The following is a 24,217-nucleotide window of genomic DNA, read 5'->3' as shown; positions in this document are numbered from 1 at the left end:
AGAATCCGGCACCCCGACTGGGGCTAGAACCCCGTGTGCCAGCACCGCAAGGCGGAGGATTAGCCTAGTGAGCCGCGGCGCCGGCCAGAGAGTAATCTTTTAAATAAGTAAATTATATCATTACTCTAATTCAAAATTCCTCAATGTTTTTCTATCACAACTAAAGGATTTCTATCTTTTATAATTTAAAATACTTTATTACTTAACATGTTTATAATATGGTATTTTTACACGTGAAATGGCAGCAGACAAATGTCTTCAGTTCTTTGTCTCATTTGGAAGAATCTCCACATGGACAAGGCAGAGAGAAAAGCAAGACTTACTTAAAACCTCCTGCTGACGTGGTCTGGAGGGGTGCTCCACGAGAGGCAAAAACCCCTCTTTCCTGTCTTAAAAGACCCAATGTGGCCGGCGCCATGGCTCAACAGGCTAATCCTCCGCCTTGCGGTGCCAGCACACCAGGTTCTAGCCCTGGTCGGGGCGCTGGATTCTGTCCCGGTTGCCCCTCTTCCAGGCCAGCTCTCTGCTGTGGCCAGGGAGTGCAGTGGAGGATGGCCCAAGTGCTTGGGCCCTGCACCCCATGGGAGACCAGGAGAAGCACCTGGCTCCTGCCTTCAGATCAGCGCGGTGCACCAGCTGCAGCGCACCGGCCGCAGCAGCCATTGGAGGGTGAACCAACGGCAAAAAGGAAGACCTTTCTCTCTGTCTGTCTCTCTCTCACTGTCCACTCTGCCTGTCAAAAAAAAAAAAAAAAAAAAAAAGACCCAATGATCTAGCCCTTATCTCTCTAATGTCATAAGTATACAGCAGATGAATGAGTGAATAGTAAATTAATAAATAAAAGCAATAGAGTTTAATAATATGAGCATGGGCTCTTGACATAGATTATGTAGGCTCATGTTTTAGATCTACCAACTAAGAGTTTTGTAGTCTGGAGATTCTATTATCTAAGGATTGTTTTAATTTTAAATAATATAAATCCATCTCAAAACCATTTCAATATCCCAAAAGCATGAAATCAAGAGAGGAATCTGGCTTCAAGTGTATTTGAAACTGGGTGCTCATGAAGAATTTGTCTCACTTTTTCTGTAAATAATCACACATATCCATGTGTTTGTCTTCAATCTCAGGCAAACCCTATCCACAATGAGGCCAAGTTCTGTTTTCATTCGGTTTTATAGCTAAAGATTTTATGTGTGTGAAAGAATGCTTTTTTTTTTTTTATTCTGAGAGTTCCCACAAAAGTTTCATGGAGAATTCCAGTCTGGGTCAGTGCCCTGGTCCTGAACCAATCGCTGGCTAAGGAATGGTTCACTCTGGTTCACACATCCATTCACCACACCAGTCATGCTGCAGCCTTGCTCTCCAAACCACAGGGACTAATGACGGAAATAGCCCTGCTCGTCAAACACAAAAGAGTCCCCACCTCTTTTACTATTGTTATGATGATTAAATGAAATGTTGCCTAAAAGTATAAGCTTCATGCTGAATTATCGTCAGTGTTAGTTGGATACAAACAGCACAGAAAAAGACTTTGGGGTGTGGACAAAGTTCTACCAACAGAAAAACTTTTAATTTTAAAGACTAAAAAAGAAAAAATGAAATAAATACAATATGATCTTTATTTTGGTTCAAGATTCTGGAATAGCACATAAAATGCATCTATAAAAGAAGGAAATACAGTTACAAGCAAAAGTGATTACTTGGAAAATAGAACATGGTAGTTGTCTTTCTCAATTATTTGTTTGAACAAAATTGTTAAAATATGCATAGCTCCAACAATCTTAATAAGAAGCTAAGATACAAAGATACTAAATAAGACTTTGAACTGCGATATAAACAGATATAATATTCTTGAAACTTGTTAAATAAATCTTTAAAAAATAAAGCTTATGGCTGAACACCACACACAACCTGATGAATTCAGTGATTTTTTTTTGCTTTTAATGTTTATTATATAATAATCACACATGTGAAACAGTATATTATCATAGAGAGCAAACAATTAAGCAAAGCAAGAATGTCCTTGTTCCCATATTCTTTCCCTTTTTACTCTCCTTTTTGAAGATAACCACCGTAAAGAGTTGAGGGCCCTTTCTTTTCCTCCGTGGTTGCATTTACTTGTGCATATATTTATGTCTTCTCTGTCATACAGGCGGGATCTACATGTGAGATCATTACTGTCCATATCATTTATTCTCTTAAGCAAATGAGTTGAAGATAAACTCATCCAATTTGATAGCCTCGGAATGTTCCCTGGAATGGTTGTCTTTTAATCATTTAACCATTTCTTCACTATTGGATTGCAAGAGTGATAGCAATTCTGCTATTACAAACATGGACATCAAATATCTCTTTGTATACATCTTTGGGCATCTATGCAAGTATTCCTTCAGCATAAATTCCTGGAAGGATTTGTCATTTCTATTTTGATAGAAGGTGGCAACTTGTCTTTTTAAAAGTTATTGCACATGTACTTTTCTCATAACTCTTAGACTTTCTATTTTTCTGCTCATGTTACTTTTTAATTTATTGGAGAGACAGAGATTGAGAGCTCCCATCTACTGGTTCACTCCAAATGTCTGCAGTAGCTGAAGGACTGAAACCAGGAGTCAGAAACTCAATCCAGGTCTCCCAAGTGAGTGGCAGGGACACAATTAGTGAAGCCATCATCACTACCTACCATGGTCCACATTGTCAACAAGCTGGAGTCAGGAGCTGGAGTGGGGTGCTGGACCCAGGTGGTCTGAAATGAGACATGGGTGTCTTAACCATTAGCCATCTTCTAATGTGCCTTAACCAAACACCCATCTTCTTCACTCATTATCAAAAACATTTTCAATCGTCAATTTTTCACTCTGCAGTTTTTGGAACCACCCAGTAATTCATTTCACACATCTCACTGCTCCCCAGCAGCAATTTCTACTATTCATTGGTCAGAAGAGAGAATAAAAGATTCTCCCTCTGTTTTCCTTTCTGTGGATTTCGGCATATTAGTAAAAATTCTCAGAACTAGGTGACGTCCCCAGAACAACACCTGAAGGCAAGCCTGGGCACAGAATCCAGCGTCGTTCCCCAGCTCTGTTCTAATTGGATGAGGTTTCTCTTCTTTTGCTGTTTTCTTTTTTTAATTGATGACTTTTGAGTGAGTGATGTGAATTGTTTCTTCCTTTTCTCCCATTTCTTTAGGTATTGGGGGAGAGACTTCCTGGGAAGAACTTTCATTCATCAAGAGTAAGTCTACCTGATTCTTTCCTAGGAGTGTGTGTTTTTTTGATGCTCACAGGGTCTACTTTTACTTATTGCAGGTGTTTTTGCTGTTGATGTTTTCTCTGTTAACTAGTCTCTCTTCAGGTGTTGTTTCTTCTTTACTCCCATTAAGTACCACCACTGATTCCTGATGATTCACGTGTTGTGACTGAGGGTTGACTGTTTGGTCACCAACAACAGGCCATTTCTTATAATTCAGGCAAACTCTGCTTTTCTTTCTTTAAATATTTATTTATTAATTTGAAAGGCAGGGTAATAGGAGGGAGGGAGAGAGAGAGGGAGGGAGAGAGGGAGGGAGAGAGAGAGAGAGGGAGAGAGAGAGCGAGAGAGAGAGAGAGAGAGAGAATCTTCCAATCTTCCATCTGCTGGTTCACTCCCCAAATGGTCCAGTCTGAATTCAAGAGCCACAGACTTCTTCTGGGTCTCTCACATGGGCAGTAGGGACTCAAGTACTTGGGCCATCATCCATTGCTTTTCCAGGCACCTTAGCAGAGAGATGAATGAGAAGCCAGCAGCCAGGACTGGAGTTGGCATTCCATTATGGGATGCAGGCATCTCAAACATGGCTTAACCCATTGTGCCACAACACCTTCCCCTGCCTCTGCTTTTCTGTGGAGTTGGTGCTATGTTGGCCCCCATGGGCCAGAACCTCTGAGAGCTTTCCTATTGCTGCAACACATAAGCAAGCAACGTGGGTGGGAGGGGCAATGTGGGAAAGAGAGTGAGCGTCACTTCCTGTGTCATCATCATTGCAGGAATCGCCCCTCCATAGTCTGAACCCACCTGTAGACCACGGCACGGGAGCATATGGGATCATTCTCATTTCTGCAATGGTTTTCTCCTCTATAGTTTTAGGCAGAGGTTGATGCCGTATTCCTAATCTGTTTTTTCATCTGGCACCTGGCTCCTGGTTTCCAATGGGCACAGCGCGTCCGCCGTAGCTATGGCCTGGGAAAGCAGTAGAAGATGGCCCAAGTCTTGGGCCCCTGCACTCACATGGGAGACCTGGAAGAAGCTGGCTCCTCACTTTAGATCGGCGCAGCTCCACTGTTGTGACCAATTGGGGAGTGAACCAGCAGATAGCAGACCTCTGTCTCTCTCTCTGCCTCTCCTTCTCTCTCTGTGTAACTCTGACTTTCAAGTAAAAATTAATAAATCTTTAAAAAAAAAAAACAAACTAGAATCTACAAGTGATTTATACTTTTCCAGAGCACAGAAAAAAAATATAAACATCACTAACTATGACCAAAGTCTTAAAAGTAGAAAAAAAAGTTTTCATGTCAGTTTAGAAATCTGACTTAATCACAATAATAAACCTGACAAAAAGTGAAAACAACAAAAGACTGATCTTCTGAATACAGTTGCAAGTATACCAAATAAAATCTTAGTTTTAAAAAAATGTATTAGCAAAATAAAATAATCCCACATTACTAAGTAGCTGAAAACTTCACCATTAAAAAAAAAAGTTGTAATACGATAAGTTACTGGATCACAGAAAGCAAATCAAAAACAGCAAATATCTCATTTTAAAAGATTTTAAATGAAATGTAATAGCCATTTATAATAAATTTGTATTTTTAATATGTGAAATGGTTAGCTAATTCCTCAAAAAGATAAAGGCCCCATAGTGAACAAAATAAGTGTCAATATTAAAGATCAAACTATAGAAAAATCATCACTAACAACATCAACAGAAGAGCACTGTTGTTTTATTGTTATTGTATTTTTGCATTATTCATACAGCTCTGACCAATGGAGCATGGAAGAAATAGAAACCAGTTTGATATGGATTTAAAATTTTGGGCATCTGTGTTTTGTGATAGTTATTATGTAATGTAATTAATAGACGTGCCTGCTAAGGATCAGTTATTGAAAAGCTATATATGAAAAAGTTAATAGCTTACTTACAGATTAATGAAAAAGTGGGGAAAAGATCCATTTACAAGGCAGGCATACATCTAAATCATTTAGGAATAACAGTAATAAATTATGGAGGGATTTTATGAAGACACTTTTCTTTCTTTTTTGTAAAGATTTATTTTACGTATTTGAAAGGCAGAGTTACAGAGAGAGAGAGAGAGAGAGAGAGAGAGAGAGAGAGATGTTCCATCCACTGGTTGACTCCCCAGATAGCCACAGTGGCCCCAAGGCTGGGCCAGGTCAAAGTCAGGAGTTTCATCCGGGTCTCCCACATGGGCCCATGTACCTGCACCTGGGCCATCCTCTGCTGCTTTCTCAGGTGCATCAGCAGGCGGCTGGATCTGAAGTGGAGCAGCCAGGACACAAACCAGTGCCCATGTGGGGATGCCAGCATTGCAGGAGGTGGCTTTTCCCAAAATGCCACTGTGCCGGCCCCAGAAACACTGTGATGAAATAGAACAACTGGATGAGGGGGAAGACATACCAAGTTCTTAGAAGGGGTTCTAGCATAAATATGTGAATCTCCCTAAAACTGCCAATGAGTGCAATGAGAATTCAATGCAAATGTAAATATTATAATCTTGGGGTGATTGCCCTAATGAAATTTAAATTTCCAGCCTAATAAATACATGAGGAAGAAGTCAGAACATTTTGAAATGGTGGTGTCTTCATCAGATTGGACTTAAAGACAAACGTTTATTTCTCATAGTTCTGGCAGCAGCAAGTCCAAGGTCAAGGGTGAGCTCTCTGCCTTGGGTTCTGGCAAGGGCTCTTTTCCTTGTCTACAGATGGCTGCCTTCTTCCCATATCCTCACATGGTGGTGGGTGGAGGCAGAGATCATCTCTCTCAAGTCTCCTTTAATAAGGGCAATTTTCCACTCAGGAGGGTTCCCTTCTCCTAACCTCCTAAGGGCCCTACTTTCAACTATCAACGTGCTGGGGATTAGAGCTTCAACTTACAAATTTTGAAGAGACACAAAGAGTCCATGGCAGGTGTTTAAAGGTTTGGAGTCATAAGGTGACAGTGAAAACTACCAGGATGATAATGTGTGGTTTTGATGAAAGTAACAGAGCAGTGGAGCAAAAAGACAGAAGTAGAAAGAGCTCTTCCATCCCTTGGTCTACTCCCAGATGGCTGCAATGGCTGGAGCTGTGCCAATCTGAAGCCAGAAGCCAGCAGAATCTTCTAGGTCTCCCACATGGATTCAGGGGCCCAAGGACTTGGGCCATCTTCCACTGCTTTCCTAGGCCATAGCAGAGAGCTGGATCAGAAGTGGAGCTGCTGGGTCTCGAACTGGAGCCCATATGGGATGCTGGCACTGCAGGTGGTGGCTTTTACCCACTACGCCAGAGCGCTGGCCCCAGAGTTGCTCTTTCTTATCCTCAGCAAGTATCTCTTTCTTGGGATATTTAGTGGCTTGAATTTTCCTGTCTCTGAAGAAAGAAACCTAATCATATACCTGTGGGGTAGGGGCTGTTTTACGATTCAGAAAACAGCCAGGTCTTCAAATGTTATTTTGTCTTGTGTAAATGGGTCTTAAAAAGTCACATTCTTACACAGTGTGGGATTTGAGTTATGCTAAGTCCTTTAAGAGAGTGAGGCTCGGGTCAGAGGTCAAGCTATAAAAAGCTTAGAGGTGAGCTTGGGCTTTCAGTGCTTAATTAGGAAAGTTAAGCATTCTGTTTGCGGTCCGGCTGATGCTGTTCAAACAGATAAAGGGCAGGGGACTCAAGAGAGGAGCAACCAAGTGAATAAAGTGCTCCTTTTTTTGGATTAGAAATAAAAGAAACTTCAGGGAAGTAATTGGTAAAGCCATTCTCTCTCGCTCACTCTCCCTTCTCTCTTCCCTCCCCCTCCTTCCTTCATCCCCACCTCCCTTCTCTCTCTGCTCTCTAAAAACTATGGGAGGAGCTGAATCTCTAAGGAAACCAACCACCTGCAGGTCTTTCCTAAGAATGACACAAGTAGAAGTGGAATTGTCCTTTGTCCAGTGTGAAGTAATGATGTAGCTAGTACTGAAACAGTATTTTTACACTTTGTGGTTATGTGTGGGTGCAAACTGATGAAATCTTTACTTAGTATATACTGAATCGATCCTCTGTATATAAAGATAATTGAAAATGAAAAAAAAAAAAAAACACCTTGGTGTTAAATTGGAAATTACATAGAAAATTAATCAATCTTTTTTTTAAAAAAAATCATGCAGTATCTCTGTCATTAATGTGCTGTACACTGTTATTTAATGCTATAACTAGTACTCCAACAGTATTTTTTCACTTTGTGTTGCTATGTGAGGGCAAACTGTTGAAATCTTTATATATACTAAACTGATTTTCTGTATATAAGGAGAATTGAAAATGAATCTTGATGTGAATGGAAGGGGAGAGCGAGTGGGAAAGGGGAGGGTTGTGGGTGGGAGGGAAGTTATGGGGGGGAAGCCATTGTAATCCATAAGCTGTACTTTGGAAATTTATATTCATTAAATAAAAAAAATAGAATTGATAAAAATTTTAAAAAAAAGAAAAAAAAAGTGGAATTGTGACATCCGAGGACATTTCTGTTCGTCCTCTGATTGTGATCAAGACACAGCGGGCACCTGCAGCGACAGTTGGACAAGAGTGTTTTCCTGAGGTCTGAAGTGAAATCAGAGTACCTGCTGAGGGTAAGCTGTGCTAGGGAGATGCTCAGCCTAAGGGTTAGCATCACTGGCTTTAAAATCAAGCCGATGTGTGTGACAGCCTGGTCCTGCCACTCAACAGCTGTGCTGCTTTGAAAATGTTTATGCATCTTCCTTGAGCCTACATTTTTCCACTCGTCAAATGCAGGTTGTCAAAGCTACTCTGAGTGGGTCATATGAATACTAAATGAGACAAGATTTGCAATGCTTACAGTGCCTGGCTGGTAGTAAGAGCTCCAAAATACTAGCTACCATTATTAAGCTCCTTGCGTTCATACTTGTGTGTTGTGGGTGAAATTCTGTGCTCTCAAGAAATACATTCAAAGTCTTCACTATTAGTATCTGTAAAGGTGAACTTAGTTTTTTAAAAAGATTGACTTACAGGACCAGCATTGTAGCATAACGGGTAAAGCCTTCGCCTGCAATGCCGGCATCCCATGTGGGCACAGGTTTGTGTCCTGGCTACTCCACTTTCAAACCAGGGCTGGACCAGACTGAAGCCAGGAGCTAAGAACTCACTCCATCAGTTTGCCCATGTGGGTGACAGGGGCCCAGATACTTGAACCGTTTCCCACTCCTTTCCAATGCACATTAGCAGGGAGCTGGATCAGAAGTGGAACAGCCAAGACTGAAACCAGCACCCTGATAGGGGATGCTGGTGTGGCAGGCGGCAGCTTCACACGCTGCACCATAGTGTCTGAGCCTAGTACTATGCTTGGTTTCAGGCATCCACTGAGGGTCTTGGAACTTGGCCCATAAGAGGTGACTCCTGTACAATGTGCAGTCCTTACTTTTACACTTTCAGTTGCTTAATAATACACCTGAAAAAGCTGTATCACTCTAATAATTGAGAATAATAATTGGAACTAATAATTGGAACCATTATTTCATGGTTGTACCATATGTGCTTTCATTTTAAAAACATAACTGATGCAATCATTCTGTCCTAGGTTCTAGTACAACTTGAAAGGAACAGGTAGAGGAGGAAAGAGAGATGGACATTTGATCTTGGGACGTCATGAATACTGTTGACTTCACCTGGATCTTCATCTTCACTGGCAAAAATATAGTGGAGGAGGAGATAGCGAAGGACACATTACAAAGGACCCTGGAAGAGGCTGACCATATCTGACCCGGAATAGAAAATCAGAGGTCAACCTGCAGTAGCCACTGCCTACTTCCTTCTTAGTCACCCAACTGCACACCCAGCCTTTTGTGATTTTTAGGTAGTTCCCTGTTTCCTGTCATCTCTACCACTTTACTTATTCCCACCATCTCCAAGTGTTTTGTACACTTTATGAGTTCACATGATGAAAGTGAAATTTGCTTAAGTGGAACAGTGAATAACCCGAGAGGCACCTGCAACGATGATTCTAACTCCAGTTAATTCTCATGCTCCGCTGGGATCGTCCTTTCCTTTCTACTATAAAAATCAACCACCAGAAGGCACAGTGAGGCGAGTCCTAACAGGACAATCAATCCCAACCTCTTGCAGTAAATACGAAGCTTTTTGTGTGCAGGTGCATCTGCGTGCTTACATGTGATCTGTTCTGTTCTTTCTCACTCCGTAGTCCAGACAACAATGAAGAGACTGTGTGTATTAAAAGCATCTCAATTCTTCAAAAGCCTGTGGATATTTCATAACTTGATTAAATGTTTTACTTGTGGGGGATCAAACCATCCAGACTTTAAAACTGTATTTAATTTTTATTAAACTAGTAGGTACAAAAAAAAAAAAACAGCAGCAATTAATTTCTTGATTTTAGTTGCTTAACAGTAGGACTAAAAAATCTGTAGAAAAAATAGCGAATTTAAATTATTATCAATAATGAATAATAAAATTACTATTTAATAATAAAATAGTAGTATGTAATGATAAAGTAAATGATTATAATAAATAATAAAATGTTAATTATTAGGTAATTAATTTAAAAGGAAAAGAAAAAGCAAGGTGGGATCAATAGGTGTTCACAGGTTCTCAGTGACAAACTCGTTTAGTAAACTACTCCAGTGAATGCTATACATACAAAATCTCAAGCTGGGCAACTGGTGTGCACAAAACCACTTCCTTGTGCTTTCTGAAACCTGAACTGAATTTCCACGTTGAAGGTCCATTTTCTTGGTCCATTCTGGGTAACATCAGGGTTTATGCCCCTCTCCATCCTTTCACTCTGACCTTTATCCGTGTCTCTATTCCTGTTCCTAAGTTTCTCAGTGGGCAGAGTCCCAAGGCACCACGGGGCATTTGGGCTCCTGTCCCTGTTCCCCATCCCTGGGGTGTCTGACAAGCTGCCTTCTGTCGGCCTGGATCTTGGTTCCCAGTCCATGGCATTGGGAGCTATGTGAGCTCCAGACTCCTGCTGCTTCTCAGCTGTTTCTGTGCTCTTCCCTCATGCCTTTGATGATAAAACAGAGGTGCCTGTTAGCTCAGTATCACCTACTTTCGGGAAACAAACTGAGAAGTGAACCAGTGAAACAGCTGTGTCACCCCCATTGGGTCAACTTTTAATACAACATTATTTAAATATGTCTCATTTTCCAACTAACTGGTTTTGTTTCTTCTGATTCTAACTTTTAGAAAAGTGATTTATTTATGTATGTATTGGGTAAGGGGAGAGTTCCTATCCTTTGATTCACTCCTCAAATGTCTGTTATGGGGGCCGGTGCTGTGGCATAACAGGTAAAGTTGCTGCCTTCAGTGCTGGCATCCCATATGGGCGCCGGTTTGAGTCCCAGCTGCTCCACTTCCCATCCAGCTCTCTGCTATAGCCTGGGAAAGCAGTAGAAGATGGCCCAAGTCCTTGGGCCCCTGTGCCCATGTGGGAGACCTGGAAGAAGCTCCTGGCTCCTGGCTCCAGATCTGCACAGCTCTGGCCATTGCAGCCAACTGGGGAGTGAACCATTGGATGGAAGACCTCTCTCTGCCTCTTCTTCCCTCTCTGAGTAACTCTGACCTTCAAATAAATAAATAAATCTTTAAAAAAAAAACCTGTCTGTCGTGTCTGGAGCTGGGCCAGGGCTGTGGGGCTGCCTTGGGGCTGAAACCAGTGACTGAAAATGAAATCCAGGTCTCCCCCATGGAGGCAAGAATCCAATTAATTGAGCCATCTGTGAGCTGCTTCCCAGGGTTTACATTAGCAGGAAACTGGAGGCAGGAGCCAGACACAGGTATGGAACCCAGGCATTCCCTCCTATACAGGATGCAGGTGTGTTTTTTTGTTTTTTGTTTTTTTTCTTTTTTGACAGGCAGAGTGGATAGTAAGAGAGAGAGACAGAGAGAAAGGTCTTCCTTTGCCGTTGGTTCACCCTCCAATGGCCGCCGCACCGTGCTGATCTGAAGCCAGGAGCCAGGTGCTTCTCCTGGTCTCCCATGGGGTGCAGGGCCCAAGCACTTGGGCCATCCTCCACTGCACTCCCTGGCCACAGCAGAGAGCTGGCCTGGAAGAGGGGCAACCGGGACAGAATCCGGTGCCCCGACTGGGACTAGAACCTGGTGTGCCGGCGCCGCAAGGCGGAGGATTAGCCTATTGAGCCGCGGCGCCAGCACAGGTGTTTCTTAATCTGCACCTTAAATACTAAGCTAAACACCTGCTCTTGATGCTTAATTTTTATTGTAGCCAATTAATAAAAAAAATAGAATCCTGTGTTGTCTACTCAAAAGCATCTCTGGAGCCTTTTGCATGCTAATTCATTTCTTGAAAAGATACCTTTCCAAACCTACAGCCATTTGCTTTCTGTGTCAGAGGAGATGAAAGAATTGGCTTAGGTCAGAAGCAAGAAGCATGAGGGGATCTCTTTGTAATTACCAAACCTTTCCAATTATTTTTGGCCAAATCAATAATTCATGAAAATCACCATTTGTCAAGACCTTATTTAAAACCTTCTCCCTCTGGGGGAGGTGGACCCCGGAGAGAGAACTGAACAAAGGAAATCCCAGATACTTGGCAAAATATCCCCACCTGGGCTCAGAATAAACCACACCCTCACTCTGTGCAGCTGAGGCCCCAATATGTTCAGAAAACATTTATATTCCAAGGCTATATTCCTAGCAAGCCTGGCAAAGCCTAGGATTCAGGACAATGGATGATCCTGCAAGGGGCAGAGCTAAAGAGAACCCATGATCCAAAAGCCTTGGAAAACATCAGATTCAGCAAAATTTCCTTTTTTTTTTTTAATGGCAAAATCATTCCAGAGATTACAATGTACTACCATTGATCAGGAATGTTTTAAGAGGGCCCATGCATTTCCAAATTTCTTTCATCCTAGAATACTTTTCTGGGAATATTTCTGAGGATGTGGGTTGTACAAGGGTACTGCAAAATGTTCATGGAAAATGGAATCAATGGTAAATTTATTTTTGTGTAAGGGAAACAAAATTCATGCATTCCAGGGAACTTCCTGGAGTTCATGGGAAACACATATTATGAAGAAAACCATGTATGCATTTCAAAACGTGTTTTGCACCAAAATGAACTTATAATTCCACTTTCCACAAACTTTTTAATTCATGTACTTAGGGACAATAGAGGCTCCTCCAATGTTGGAAATAAGTAAGACCCACGTATCCACTCATCAGACAGACCTGGGAGGAACAATCCCTGGCTCTCAGAACGAGGCCCAGCTTTCCCTGACTGTCAGCCCCTTCTTTCCTCTTCCTGCTTCATCATCTCTTCTTGTGCAAACTACAGAGAGTTTGCTCAGTTAGACTGCTAAGAAACACTTCTTGTCATTTTCTTGTAATAAATCTGTTTATTTGTTTCTCCATCTGTCACGGCCACCTGCTCACCACAATCTGCAAAAATCTTACTCTTTCAAAGCCCTTCGTAAATTCTACTTATTCTGGGAATTCTTGGGGGCCTCTGTTTTATTTGGACTCACTCTACGTAACTCACAGTTACGTAGTAACTTGCTAGTTACTTACGTAGTACCTTGCTAGTCCTTGTCTCACCTGAGATGAAGAAAATCATTTTGCACCTAACGTGAGACTACTGAAACCATGTATGATTTAGAGAGTGAGCAAGAGTCGCTGTGGTCTCCTTTGAAGAGAGGTGATGTAGCTTTAATTCTGAAAGCTGTTTGACCCAACCGCAATCTTGCTTGGCCACTTGTGTGCTGTCCACCTCTCCGATCCTACTAGCATGTCCCTAGATCAATCCAGAACAGGAAACCAGCATGGCTGACTGCAAAGACAGATGCTAAAACCAACCATCAGACACATACCAGGCCAGGTGCTGAAGACCAATGTAGTGCCGGTAAGTACAGTAACTTTGTCCTTTGGGTTTCCCTTCACCTGCCATATCTACCCCATCACAGAGCTTTATGTTTATTTGTAAGACACTGTAGATTTTCCTTTTTCTGTTTTCACCTTCTGCTAACCTCGTCATTCGGGATTATACAATTTCATGGCTCACATCTCACTGTAGCTTCTCAACTGGGTGGTCGACTTCAAGTTTTTCTAACCTGTCTGGCATATAGTTCTCAAAGTGATTTGCTAGCATGTAATTTGTTATTTCTGAGATGGAGAACAAGAAGTCAGGTAGTTTTGAGTTTGAGGTCTAAAGATCCTGGACCCTAATTATTCATTTGTGTTTTTGCTGCTTCTGACTATAAACAAATTGTTTTGGATCCCGGTAGGCTTTCTAACTTAAGCAGTGATGAAGCAGCCTTCTCTTCTCCTAATATTGTTGTGATTAAAATAAATTCAGGGGGCTGGGGCTGTAGGTTAATCCTCTACCTGTGGCACCGGCATCTCATATGGGAGCCGGTTCTAGTCTCGGTTCCTCCACTTCCGGTCCAGCTCCCTGGTATGGCCTGGGAAAGCAGTGGAAGATGGCCTAAGTCCTTGGGCCCCTGCACCTGCATGGGAGACCCAGAAAAAGATGCTGGTTCCTGGCTTTGGATTGGCACAGCTCCAGCCATTGCAGCCAATCAGGGAGTGAACCAGTGGATGGAAAACCTCTCTCTCTCTTTGCCTCTCCTTCTCTCTCTGTGTAACTCTCACTTTCAAGTAAAATAAATCTTTAAAAAAATTCATAATCAGCTAACTCCATTTGAGCTATGCTCTCTGGAGTCAGGCTAGGTGGCCACAGTTCAGGCCTGACTGGCGTGCTGGGGGTCCAGACAGGTGAGAGCAGGTGGTTCCTGGTGGGTCCCAGCTGGTGAGTAGGCTGGGTCCTTACTGAACTCGCTGATGGAAGTATCTGGCCAGGCAGGCAAGGAAACCTGGATGGTGGAATAGAAATCCAAATCTGATGAAACTGAGAGAGGGGTGATGCTCTAACATCCCAACAAACACGGAAAACGATGACATTGGAGATAATGGACTCCGTCAGTGGCTGTAGGTACCAGCTGTGGGGCAGAGACTAATCCAGGGTCTCAGACCATGTTGCCCAGAATGTCACACATGTCCACATCCCCAGAGGAGGGCATGGCCACCAGCAGCTCAAGCTTTCCTCTTGGCAGCCTGGGAAACCTAGGAGAAAGGGCACATCCCCTGCCTTTCCTGAAAGTCCTGGACCGGAGCCCCTGGGTCTGGCGTGCCTCACAAGCCTCTTCTGAACTAAGCCCTCTGGACACACAGCTGGATGCCTCTGGCACCCAAGGCCCAGGGTTCAGCTGGCTCTGCTGGGATTTCGTGGCATGGGTATAGGGAGGTCGTTTGTGCAGCTGAAGATCCAGGCGCTGTTATGAGAAGAGGATCAGACACAAAGCAGAGATGCTCCCTCGCTGTAAGAGCTGCCTGCGTCTAGTCTGCACGGAGAGCAGAAAGCACCTCTTTGCCTGGCCTCACCCGTGTCTGGGGCAAACCTCAACCAAGACTATGAAGTCTTCTTCATGAATTCATGGCCACAGCAGAGTGCAGATTGGATCACGGTGCTGCTTCTCCAAAACAATTAGCTAGGGGGAAGCAGGTGCACTTGACCTAGTGGTTAAGACAGCCATTAAGACACTAGGGTCCCGCATCATGGTGCCTGCCTAGGTTTGACGCCTGGCCCTGCCTCCTGCCTCCAGCTTCCTGCTAATGCATACCCTGGAAAGACTTCAGTAACTCAGTTCCTGCCACCCACCTGGGCGACCTCCCACCTGGGAGACCTGGGTTGAGTTCCCAGCTCCTAACCTGTCTCTCTCCTCCCGCCCCAGCTGACCCCACAGGTGGCTGCTGCAGGTATTTGGAGAGTGACCACCTGTTGGGAGCATATGCTCTCTCCCTCAAATAAATAGGTACAAATTTTCAAAAATTTTACTGACCTCTGACCGAAAATCGTCATGATAAATCAGGAACCTGCGGAGGTTCATTTGAGTTACTGCTGTGATTGGTTTGGATTAGTGCTATGGTTTGGATGTCTGCAGCCATAATTGTGCTGAGAGTACACTCTCCAAAGTTATATGTCACAGGTATTTGGAGGTGGAGCCTTTGGGAGGGGACTGGGGCATGGAGCTTCTGCCTTTATGAATGGATTCATCCATTCATGGATTCTTGGGTTGTACAGGGAGTGGCTGGTTATCACACCAGAGGGCCTATTCCAAAAACCAGTTCGGCTGTCCATCCTAAGTCCCTCGCCATGTGGTCCCTGAACTGCCTTGGGACTTTGAAGGACATCCTCACCTGCTCGCCAAGAAATTCAAGAAGGGATGTTTTGCTTTATGAATCTCCTAGTATCAGGCACTCAATTATAATAAGAGAGAAGGTATGGGAGCATCTACCATGAGAGTGATGTTTGCTGGATGCCATCTGCACAGTCTAACCATGGCCCCAGATGGGATAGTCCTTTGTTTCCCCACATTCTCCTCCAGGTAAATGGGCAACTCTGTGAGACTCTTTAATCTTTTCATGACTGCAGTCTTTCTTTTCAGTCTTCGAGATGCTTTCTGGCGGAAAAATCCTGGTGAGAATCTTGAGTGAGAGAAGCAATGGGAGCAGAATCAGTGAGTGCTAAGGCTAACAAACAAGGGACACGGCTCCTCATCTGGTACCTTCATTCTCAGAAATGGAGTATAAACCAGAAAAAATGCAAGGAATGTATATTACTCAGAAAACAGACACTATAGGGCAATGCGGAAGGCTGTTAAAGTCAAATTTCTGATTCTGGGAAACTTTTTCGCTTTTTAAAGGATTCATTTACTTATTTTAAGAGCAGAATGACAGAAGAAGGGATGGAGGGAGAGAGAGAGGAGAATGAATCAATCACCCATTTGCTGGTTCACTCCCTAAATAAATGCAACAGCTGAGCCAGATTGGAGCCAGGAGCCAGGGACTCCATGTGAGTCTCTCACATGGGTGCAGGGGCCCAAGCACTTGGGTCATCATCTGCTGCCTTCCCAGGCACATTAGCAGGCAGCTGGATTGGAAACAGAGTAGGCAGGTCCTAAATGGCACAGCAATATGGCATGCCATTGTTAAAAGCAGCGGCTTACCCTGCTGAACCACAATGCTGGGTCCTGGGAAGTGTTCTTTAGTTAGTGGACAAAAGGAACACTTTCTTAAAGCAAAAATAAGAGAAAAGAAGATTTGGTCTTAATCATTCAGCAAGTACTTTTTTGACTGCCTCTTGGAACTGCCATATTGTTTATCCCTTGTTTGAGATACCATTCATCCGTCAATTCTTCAAGACTGATTTTGAAGTCCATCACTCCACCAAATCTCCCTCCTAATTTCCAACTATTAAGGGAAGTCACCATACCCACTTGGCTGGAATCCCACTCTCCTTCTTTGACACTGCTTTAGAAGAAAGGTTCTGGGGGCCAGTGCCGTGGCTCACTTGGTTAATCCTCTGCCTGTGGCGTTGATATCCCATATGGGCGCTGGGTTCTAGTCCCGGTTGCTCCTCTTCCAGTCTAGCTCTCTGCTGTGGCCAGGGAGGGCAGTGGAGGATGGCCCAAGTGCTTGGGCCCTGCACCCACATGGAAGACCAGGAAGAAACACCTGGCTCCTGGCTTCGGATCGGTGCAGCACCGGCCATAGCAGCCATTTGGTGGGTGAACCAACGGAAGGAAGACCTTTCTCTCTGTCTCTCTCTCTCACTGTCTATAACTCTATCTGTGAAATTTAAAAAAATAAAAAAAAGAAGAAGAAGAAGAGGAAAGGTTCCTAAAATAGTAATATCGTAATGTCAATCGCCACAAAAATCTAATCGAAGTACAGATCCTTAAGAAAAGCATATAAAGTCCTTGGGACCTGGCTCCTTCTTTCTTCTGACTCTCATTTGATGGGACCTGTAGTTCCCTTCATTACACTGCCCAGGCCAGTCACATACTACGTTCCCAATGAAACACAGCATCTGCCAACACACTGCCTCTCCAGTCTCTTGGTCTTTGTATATGGTGCTTGGGCCAACTGGAAAGCCCCATCTCCAGCTCTTCTCAAATCAGCTCACTATGCGTCTTTCCCGGGTATCTCTACTTGCATCAGGACATATGGTAGATGGTCCACGTGTGTTAGTGAGCAATGGATTGGAGCCCCTTGGGGTGCCTGCAGTCTAAGGGGGGAGGCAGAGATACAGTCAAACATCTGAATCATTATGAACGTTCTCTGAGAATCTGTGCTAGGAAACAGCCAAGGACATCATCCTTGAAGACAGATTCGAGCTGATATCTGAAGGACAGATTGCAGGTGGAGAAACACCACATGTCTCGAGACAGGAGGAAACAGGGTACATCTGGGAACTGAAAATGAATCTAGTGAATGGGAACCATAAAGACTGGTAGTTTACTGAATAGAATACAAGCTTGCATTTTAAACAGAGTGCATGGTTTTTCTCATTAAGCTCCTAAAACCTACATTTCTACACCTGTGAGACACAGTCTATTTGTTGTCCCAGATCCATTGTGCCTTGTCATCCTGCCATTTTGGTGCTGAAATTTTGAAACCCATGCTTATGAGAAGTTTTCAAAAGTTCATGAAAATTTATTTTCTGAAAAACCTGTACATGGGTTTCAAATTTTTTTGCATCAAGATAAACATATTTTAACTCCATTTTCCCATGAACTGTTTCATATAGCCTTGTATATGTTATAAAGGGATTTCACAAAAACTCATGGAAAAATGGAATTGAAACATAAAAACAAAATATACAAACATTGTATATATATGTCCTAGCAATTTCAAGACACTCTTATAAGCAATGACACCAGTCATTTGTGATCCCTAAAGAACTGACTGTCTTGGAGATCAACGAAGGCAGTGCAGTCTTTTTTGTATTATTCATTGAAGAAACATGGGAGCCCTTTAGAATTTTTTTTTTAATTAGAAAACAAAAAGATGTCAGGGATAAATCAGAACTGTAAGGTTGATGCCTAAAGATTTCCCACTGAAACTCACAAAATTGCCCATATATGATGAGAGGAATGAGCAAGATCCTTGTTATCCAGGAGAAGGGCTCCTATTGAGTGGGGTTCTGCTAAAGCTTTGGCTAACATTCTTAAATCAGCAGATGTTGTAATTCTTTGACCTTCCAGAAAGTCAACAAAAATGCCTTGAGCATCCAGAAAGAAAAAAAAATAGTTGCTATGATCTTTTCTCTGGACTGTTCTGCTTTTGCTTGTGCTAGACTGCACTATACTTCTGCCTCTTGGTAACCATTGCTTTGCTTGTGTTTGTCTTCAGGATTGTACTGGTGTCCTATATTTTGTCTCCTGTTCCAATTCTTCAAAGCAATGTTTTAGGACCCTGATCCCACTTGTTTAATAAAAGTTTCATGAAAAGTTCTGTGCTTATTGCAACTGATGTGGGCACATTCACCCAGCCGCATAGGTGGCCCAGGCCCAAGTGCTTGGGCCATCATTTCCTGTCTTATCAGGTGAACTAGTAAGAGGCTGAACCAGAAGCTATGTAGAGGAGTGGCATTGTGGTGTAGCAAGTAAAGCTGCAGCCTGCAATGCTGGCATCCTATATGGTCACCTGTTCAAAACCCAGCTGTTCCACTCCAGTCCAGCACCCCGCTAATAGCCTGGAAAGCACTGGAAGATGGCCCAAGTGATTTGGCCCCTCTCACCCATGTGGGAGATCCAAATGAAGCTCTTGGCTCTGGCTCCTGGCCCACCCCTGTCTGTTGCAGCCATTTGGGGAGTGAACCAGCAGATAGAAGACCTCTCTGTCTTCCCCTCTCTGTAAGTCTGACTTTCAAATAAACAAACAATTAAAAAAAAAGATGTATTTATTTGAAAGAGTTACAGAGAGAGACAGACAGAAAGAGATCTTCTATCTGCTGGTTCACTCCCCAAGTGGCTGCAACAGGGAGGGCTGAGCCAGGAGCCAGGAATTTTCTTCAGGCCATTAGCAAGTAGTTGGATTGGAAGTGGAGCAGCCAGGACACAAACTGGCACCTACATGGGATGCTGACGTCTCAGGCCATGGCTTTACCTGTTGTACCACAACACCAGTCCCATAAACAAATCTTAAAAAAAGAAAGAAAGAAAGAAAAGCACTCTGATGTAGGCATCACAAGCAATGGTTTAACCTGCTGTGCCTCAATACTGGCCCTTCTTTTTGTTTTTAATAAGCATGAATTCTTGATACTTGGGCAGGTATGAGGAAGCCATTTAAAAACAATATTCTTTCCTTAAAAATGTAAATCCCACGTGGAAGAGTCGGAGAGAAAAGATAAGCAATTGTTTGCACAGTGATGGGTTTATAAGGTTCAGAGCTGTCAAGACATTGATGATCCAATCGTCGGTGGACAGAGGACAATGGATCAGAGGACACTGTTTGGTGTCACAGGAGAGGACATTGCCACCAAGGAGAGAAGGGTTCATAAAGAGAAGCTGCAAGTCACTGGCCATAAAACTCACTTGTTTCACCTGGAGCTTTGCCAAGGAGGAGTCTATGGCTTGTAAGGAGCAGATAAATGCTTTATCACGAATGACCGAGCAAAATGGAGAAGCAAACAGAAGCTGCAACACAGTCGGCTGTGCCTCTTGGGTGGCGTTTCCCCACCTTCCAAGTGCTATTAGCTCTAATAATGCATCTGAATAGATGGAAAAAGGCACTTTTCTGATGGGTCATGATGGGTTATGTAGCCGGACTGTTCCTAATGTTATCATGAAACTTCAATCACATTTCTTGGTTTTTGCTGTGATTAGACACACACACACACATACATACACAAAGCCACAGGTCTGTCCCTATTGTCTTGTTAGGAACAAGTCTTTTTAAAATTTTATTTATTTATTTATTTATTTATTTATTTATTTTTGACAGGCAGAGTGCACAGTGAGAGAGAGAGAGAGAGACAGAGAGAAATGTCTTCCTTTGCTGTTGGTTCACCCTCCAATGACCTCCAATCAGCACCACGCTGATCCGAAGCCAGGAGCCAGGTGCTTCTCCTGGAAGATGGTGCAAACACTTGGGTCCCTGCAGTCACGTGGGAGATGCAGATGCAGTTGCAGGTTCCTGCCTTTGGCTTGGCCCAGCCTTGCCTATTGTGGCCCTTTGGGGAGTGAATCTGCAGATGGAAGTTATCTCCATCTCTCTCTCTCTCCCTTTCTACAGTTTGCCTTTCAAATACATAAGTGAATCTTTAAAAGAAATTTTAAACTGCCTATAGTGGCTTGCTTTTGTGGCTCACATATTGTCTCCAATATACAGAGATGCCCTAGATGTGATGGGATGGTGAAAACTATGGTTCCTATGCTAGTGTAAGTGTATAATACTCACATAAAGAAAGCACCTGTGCTATGAATGGAGAAGCCCAAAAGCACGATATTGTATCACGTTGGGCCACAAGAGATGGAAGCCCACCCTTTCCGAGATGAGCAAACCTAGGCACGTCTGGAAGCATTGATGGCATCGCAAGCTTTTCAGAACAATTTATAAATGGTATGTGGTTTGCCAACTCTCTTCTGCAAATGGGACCTAGGAAAAAGTTCTATTGAATCTTAAGTTAGTATTAAACCTCAACTGGTTTGTCAATATCCAATTTGAGGACACAAAAGGACATTAAAGCTTGGCAGGACTTGCTGTTTATCCTTGTAAAAGTCCACTGCTTTATGGTATCACAACCCAATAAGCGCTACTTGGTTGCAGAATCTGCTGGGCTTGCTTTGTTCATAATCACAAAACCGCGCTCCGCACTGAGTATGGGTTCTGCAGGACAGGAAGCCAGCAACTCTGCACAAATACGGAGTTAGAACCCTGCGGTCCAGGTTCCCTTTGGGAGCCCAGAGGGGACTTGCCCAACTTCCACTTTCAAGGTGAAACAGAACTTGGAAAAGCAGGCAACAGTCCCAGCACCAGGGAAGCAGGAATTCCTGGTACGTTTTGCGGGATCAAGACCACTGTCCCTGCAGCACCCACCTTGGGTCTCCCAAAGCAGCCCCACCACTCGGAGGGGCTGGTAGGAACCTGCCTCACATTGGGAGGCGCCCCGCAGAGACCAGGAAGCCATGCAATAAGGAACAAATAGGACTGGAACAAAAAACCACCTCCTGCAGGTTGCACGGGCCACCTCCCTCCATTAAACAGCAAGGCGGTTTCTGTTCCTTTCTGACCTCTTCTCTCAGGGGAGTCCATGAAGGGGATGTAGGGTCAGAGGAGGCCAGAGAAAAAGGAAACCGCCGCGTAGGAAAGGACATTTAACCCCTTTGCGCGGGAGCACACACACTCAGACACTATTGCATATAAAGGCGCTTCACCAACAGCTGGGCGCATGGATTTTTTTTTTTTTTTTAATTTACTTTCTAACTCTGCTTTCCTTGTGGGGTCATTTCTTAAGGGGCTGAACCTTTCTAGTTCCCGGGGCACTGTCGATATTCCTAAACAAACGTAAAGGAAAACAATCAAAATTATATGCATTGCTGGGGGTGGGGGCGGAGAAAACGCTTCGTTCTGGGTGGACAGCAGCGGAGGAGGCGAAGTTGGAGCCGCTGGGAGAAACTCAGTTTGCCCCACGCCCAAGGGGCGCGGCGTACTGGAATCAGCAGCGGACACAACTTGCAAAAGTTTTGGGACCCGAGAGGAGGTTCCGGGCCGGTGGAAAGGCAGTGCTGGGGGCGGCAGGCTGCGCAGGGCTGCGAGCGCTGGCCCGAGCTGGAGACGTCCGCAGTCCCCAGCGGAGCGAGCGGCTGGCTGGGTGGAAGTCAGGCCCCCGGGGATCCGGCCATCCCTGGCTGTCAGTCAGAGGCGGGCAGCCCGCGAGTCGCCGCAGCCCCCAGCCCCGCTCCGAGGGGGGCGAGGCCGCCAGCCCGGAGCGCCAGCCGCAGGGGGAAGGGGCGTCGCCCCCGCCGCCCCCGCCCTTCTCCTCCAGTGCCATTGGGCCGCCGTCGCCCGCCGCACAGCCCGCGCCCCCTCTGCGGCATCCCACCCCGCCCGGCCCTGCCCCTGCCGCGCTCGGCCGGGGGGCTGGTCCGGCCCGGGCCGCTGACGTCACCGCCAAGTTTGCTGCCCTCCGCGCCCCACGTGTGGCGGCGGCGGCGGCGGCCCTGGAGGCGGCTGTGAGCGCAGGGCCCGCGGCCGCTGACAGGTCCCGCGCAGCCGGCTCCACCGCGCCGCTCCCAGGTGGGGCCCGGGGCAGCTGCGGGGCGGCCTTGCGCGCGCACCGAGGGGAGCGCACCGCTTTCTGGCTTCGGTTCGCACAGAGGGGCTTGGAGAAGGGGGGCTGGACCTCGCTACCAGGCGGACAGGACCTACTTCCCGGCCTGAGAGGACTCCAGGAAGAAGGGCCGGGGACGCTGCCGCTCGCCCGCTGTGCAGGGCGCACGGTTGCACAGCGGCTCCCGGAGTCGCGCGGGCCGCCACCAACCCCGAGGGCGGCGATGCGCGAGCGCTGAGCGGAGACCCGCGCCGAGAGGGCGGCCCCGGGACCGAGAGCCGCACGCCTTCGCCTCCGTCGCCGAGAGCCCCGTCCCGGGCGACCTTTCGGGGGAGCTGCTGCCCCGAGGCCCAGGACTTGGGCGCGTCTAAGACGATGGTTTCCTAAGCACGGCCCCGCCGTCCCCTTTCCCCCCACCCCCGGCCCCGTGCCCTCTTCTGGACCCAGTGCGGGGCTCCGTCCCCTCGAGGGGGCCCCGGCCGCCGCCTCCTGGGGGCAGACCGCACGGCCGCAGGGGCGCACGGGCGATGTGGCCGCCGCCCGGCGCGCAGGCCCGTCCGGGGCATTCGGTGGCACCCGGCGGAATCCTGTCCTAGCATGGCCCGCGCGCCGCCCGACGTCGCCTCCGGCTAGGATGGCCCCTCCGGGCCCGGCCGGCGCCCTGCCTACCTCTGCCGAGCCGCTGTCCCGCAGCATCTTCCGCAAGTTCCTGCTGACGCTCTGCTCCCTGCTCACGTCCCTCTACGTCTTCTACTGCCTGGCCGAGCGCTGCCACAGCTTGTCGGGCCCCGTCGCGGGGCTGTCGGGCGGCGGCGAGGAGGCGGGGGCCCCGGGCCGCGGCGTGCTGGCCGCAGGCCGGCGGGAGCTGACGAGGTGGCCGGCGGCGGCGCACAGAAAGCGGCTCCTGCAGCTGCAGCGCGCGCGGAGGCGCCGGCCGCCCGTGCCGCGCGACCCCGGCGACGTCGCGGCCTGGGAAGGGGAGACTCCCGGCCTGGCCGCGAGTCCCGGAGGCTCTGGGGCCGGCAGCAGCGTGGCCGAGGCCCCGACGCCGGGGACCCTGGCCTTGCTCCTGGACGAGGGCAGCAAGCAGCTGCCGCAGGCCATCATCATCGGCGTGAAGAAGGGCGGCACGCGGGCGCTGCTGGAGTTCCTGCGCGTGCACCCCGACGTGCGCGCCGTGGGCGCCGAGCCCCACTTCTTCGACCGCAGCTACGACAAGGGCCTCGCTTGGTACCGGTGAGTGCGCGCGGGCGCGGGCCGCGGGCTGCGGGCGGTCGGAACGCAGGGCTGCTGGGCGCAGGGGCTGGGGGACTGGGGCGAGCTCCGGGTGACCCCCGGGCTACCTCCCTCCGTCTTCACGCGCGAGGCGGGGGCCCGTCGGTAGCTGCCCTTCAGTTGAGGGGTTTGCCCTCAGCGTGTCTTCTTCCCCTTGGACGTGGGCAGTGGGTGTAGTGGGGAGGGCGTGGGGAGGAAGTGTTTCTTTTTTTTTGCCTGAGGGGTTTTAGTCCTGGGGCGTTCCTTTGCCTAGAATAGGGGGTCTGGGGTCTCATCCCTTTGTCACGCGCTGTGAAAGTGTCTGTTTAGCTAGGGGAAAAAAGAAAAAAGAAAAATGCCCTCTCCTAAATTAGGACCATATTCAGTAGCTACTAAGGTACCTCTTGCTCCATCTTTTGGGCAGTTCCCTGCGGTTACTGTCAGGTGTTGGTTTACCTTGCCCTCTGGCAGGTGCTGGTCCTGAGCGGTAAGTCACACGGAAGCTTGGGAAAGGTGTCACGTGCCAGGCAGCCTAGGCAGTGTCCCAGCCAGCGCCAGCAACCAGACCCA

General features: G+C 46.5%; 1 protein-coding gene across 1 annotated transcript in view; it reads left to right on the top strand.

The window, feature by feature from the left end:
• Positions 1-23,027: 23,027 nt before the first annotated feature.
• HS3ST3A1 (heparan sulfate-glucosamine 3-sulfotransferase 3A1) overlaps positions 23,028-24,217 on the top strand; it is a 103,213-nt gene continuing 102,023 nt past the window's right edge. Inside the window, exon 1 of the mRNA XM_062216362.1 lies at positions 23,028-23,629. Coding sequence (XP_062072346.1) covers positions 23,028-23,629 — 602 coding nt within the window. The remainder of the gene's footprint in view (positions 23,630-24,217) is intronic.

Source organism: Lepus europaeus, chromosome 18 (assembly GCF_033115175.1).
Source record: "Lepus europaeus isolate LE1 chromosome 18, mLepTim1.pri, whole genome shotgun sequence".
Lineage (NCBI taxonomy): Eukaryota > Metazoa > Chordata > Mammalia > Lagomorpha > Leporidae > Lepus > Lepus europaeus.
Note: the sequence above shows the minus strand (reverse complement) of the source record. Positions and strands in the feature narration are given on the sequence as shown.